The sequence below is a fragment of the Polyodon spathula genome, unplaced genomic scaffold (assembly GCF_017654505.1).
Source record: "Polyodon spathula isolate WHYD16114869_AA unplaced genomic scaffold, ASM1765450v1 scaffolds_331, whole genome shotgun sequence".
NCBI classification, from domain to species: Eukaryota; Metazoa; Chordata; class Actinopteri; order Acipenseriformes; family Polyodontidae; genus Polyodon; species Polyodon spathula.
Window position 1 is genome coordinate 1 of NW_024471824.1, and position 3,524 is coordinate 3,524.

A 3,524-nucleotide genomic window follows, 5' to 3' on the forward strand; every position below is an offset into this window, starting at 1 on the left:
AGAGCAAGACAGTCAACCAAAACCAGCAAAGAGAGCGCGCACCTCCTTCACAGCTGAACAGCTGCAGGTGATGTACGCTAAGAACAGCAGCAGCATTTCATAATCGCACGCTAACAGAGGTATTGGCCTGTGTTGCTAACGCTGAGTTGTCGCCGCAGGTAATGCAAGCCCAGTTTTCACAAGACAACAACCCAGATGCACAAACACTTCAGAAACTTGCAGACATGACAGGACTAAGCAGGAGAGTAATACAGGTAAGAAATGAGATGTTCCTACGCTGGAGAAATGAAGAAACTAGCATTCCTCATTAAAGCCCGGTTGACACTATTTTAATGAAGGCTGCTCAACTACATTTAACAGACTCTAAACCTGCTGTGTAAAAGGTTAACTGTTTCAACTAGCAAATACGTTTACCATAAATAATTACTACACAAATACAAAAGTGTCTTAAATGTATCACTATTGAGTTTTATAATTATGGATGGAATAAATAGTTACTCTTGATTTACTGTACTATTATATAAAAAAATAACATTTTCAAAGTTAACATATTTTACTAACATGCACAAACTATTATTTTTGCATATGTTATGCATCTTTTTGTTTGGTTTGGGAAGTCTGTGGGCCTGTTTATACTAAAATCAAACGCAGTAACCACAAGGCCTTACCAACAGCTCAAACTGTGCTCCAGATTCATATTGTTCAGATTAAAATCAGCAAATTACTAATTAATTTTGAGAGACTTTTCCCAATTTAATAACAATAATAATAATACAAAAAACATTCCATTTAAACTCGTAAATACAAATTCATGTTTTAAAATCTACTTTTAGATCTTTGACTAATGTTTCAACTGGAAGTATTTCCTAACGTAAAAACATTTATTTTAAGGTTAAACTGTAAGTCCAGTAGACAGCGAGTGTCTTTTCCAGTAAAAAAGGCTTTATCATATAATTTATATATATATATATTATATATATATATATATATATATATATATATATATATATATAGAGTTTTATACTAGTTTTTACCTTAGACTTTCTGAAGGTAAAAAGTAGATGAAAAGTATTTCTACAGATGATACTTTGTGTAGGAAAGGTTCTCCGTGAAGGTAAAGTCGCTTTCTCAGTGAGTTTTTTACAGACCATAATCAACATTGCTAGTAATAAAATATGTCAACACCAGTAGGGCAATCATTGTTGGTTTCTTTTCAGGTTTGGTTTCAAAACTGCAGAGCAAGACATAAAAAGCATACCCCTCAGCACAGTGGGCCTCCACAAGGGACCCCCCAGTCCAGGATGCCCCCCTCCCTCCCAGAGGAGATTCATTACTCCCCTTTCGGCAGTCCTGATAGGGCCCGCATGGTAGCGCTGCATGGATACATCGAGAGTAAGTAGCTTCCCGGCATCGACTCGAGTGACAGCAGAGGAAGGGCTGACTCTTTCATTCCTGTAAGAAGAGCTTGGCCTTCACTTCTTTCTGGGAGGTGGTGACACTTTCACCAGGCAGCAGCGATGGCTGCTTGTGGTGCAATTATTCCAGAAATATACGTCTTTCTTTAAAAAGAATTGCTTTGGTCAAAAATACATACGGAATGATGGAAGTCATGGCCTTCAAATAGTCATTACAGTGGGCCAAATCCATATTGCACAGATATATAAAAATATACAGTACATTAAAAAAAAAAAGAAAATCTGATTAATGGGTTTTACAATAGTTTGGTGTACTACCTACAGAAAGGAATATGAATAAAGAAACAGTTTAAATATTAAAAGTGTTTGCAAAAATGACTCCAGAGAACAATGCTAATAAAACGTATCCCTATACCGTAGAGCATTAATTGAGGTGGACAGCATTCAAACTATTCAATCCAAACCTTGTTTTTGGTGTACAGTGCCTCAGCAGTGCATTCATTTGGTTAATTCACTGTTTGACCATATTGACAGCTGTATTTTCCTGTGTAATGGCCCCTCTCTGAGTCGCTGTTTTCAATATTTTAAGGACATACATAGCGTAATAAAGAGGAATCACTGTACTCACAAGGCCATTAAAAAAAAAAAAACACACACACACAATCAAATTCATTAAAAATTTCCCATATGTTAGTTTTTTAGAAAAGTATTTAAAAGTGTTTTGAATATTTGCTCACATTAGTTACTATAATTACTAATTTGTTCCAGCACATAATATGAAGAAATATAAGAAAATACACAAAAGAAAGAACCCATACAAATCATAGCCCATAATTATGCAAAACGTGATTTAAATGCACTGCTAAATTTTAGGGATTTACACAAATAATAAGGCTAACATATTTAGTATCATGCTCGTAGTATTGTTCCACCCCAGTTATTTCATTGTGTCGTAATGATTTGAATTGTAGCAGATAGAAAGTTCTGACACTTTCCTCTTTTTATTTTCCAGGCCACCCATTCTCAGTGTTGACAACACAGACTATTCCTCACCCTCATCAAGCCATGGCACTAGCACAGTTACCACTGAGCCGCTAGCGTATTCACACAGACAGTTCCACTACGTCTTCAAAGAAGAGGCAGCACTTTGAGCTGATTGTCCTAAGCCGGGCCACGCTTGATCTGTGTATCGGACCTGCTACAGTGATTTACATTTCTCATGGTGCAGTGTCACATCCCACATACTGAGCTGAGTTTGCTTCAGAAGAACAACATGGAAAATAAATAATCCCTCTGACGCCTGCATCGGGGACTTACTTTTAAGAAATGATGCAGTCACAGAAAAATAAAGCTTTCTTGGAGAGCAAAGCCTTTGTGAATTGTGGAATATTTTTCTTTGATTTTTGAACACCCTTTCCAGTAAGAGGGTGTACCAAAGCCACTGTGCTTTGTTGTGTTCTTTGAGTTTTTCCTTGCTTGTTCCGAAAACAAGTTGTTTGCTGCATATTTTACTGTTTGTTAATTAAGACAAAACTAAGATTTACTCAGCCAACATCACTCTGTTTCATAAGTCACCTAACTCAGACAGGTAAGGTTTGAAGACTTTTTTTTTTAAATTAGGAAAGGTTTTGAACTTCTTTGAATTTGTGTTTTCTCTTAAAAAGCATCTCAGCACAGGTGTGAAATATCACAGTACTGTTGTTATTGTTTAGATTGATTTTGTATTTCATTATGTTGACTTTTTAGAACTCAGTTTAAAGCACCCCAGTGGTCTAACTACAGCTGGTACACCAGAGTGTAACCATTAACCCGTCCCCCTGCAACACAGCCCAAGTGAACGTAAGAAATACCACATTTTATTCTGTTTCTTACATTCCTCAGAGGCAGAGCAGAGCTGGCACAGAGGGACAGATTTGAGAGCTGGTTGAGAGCTGGCTTGAGGCCACAAGGATGCTTTCAACGTCTCAGTTTTAAAGAGTCACCACGATGTGGTGACTGAATCAGAAAATTCTATACAGACTAACTCTAAACAACAAGAAGAAAGCATTAGTCAAAGAGTAAGTAGCTTGACATTACATGTTGGCTAGATCATACAGTGTGCCAGCACCA

The 3,524-nt window shown here is 36.9% G+C and overlaps 1 protein-coding gene across 1 annotated transcript; it reads left to right on the plus strand.

Annotated features, from left to right (window-relative positions):
- Nucleotides 1-4: 4 nt before the first annotated feature.
- Nucleotides 5-3,513, plus strand: LOC121308116 (LIM/homeobox protein Lhx6-like; the record flags this gene model as incomplete). The annotated part of the gene is made up of 4 exons (XM_041240402.1): nucleotides 5-67; nucleotides 159-254; nucleotides 1,218-1,392; nucleotides 2,428-3,513. Coding segments are annotated over 4 exons (420 nt in total), but the record flags the coding sequence as incomplete, so codon positions are not given.
- Between the last annotated feature and the right edge of the window lie 11 nt (nucleotides 3,514-3,524).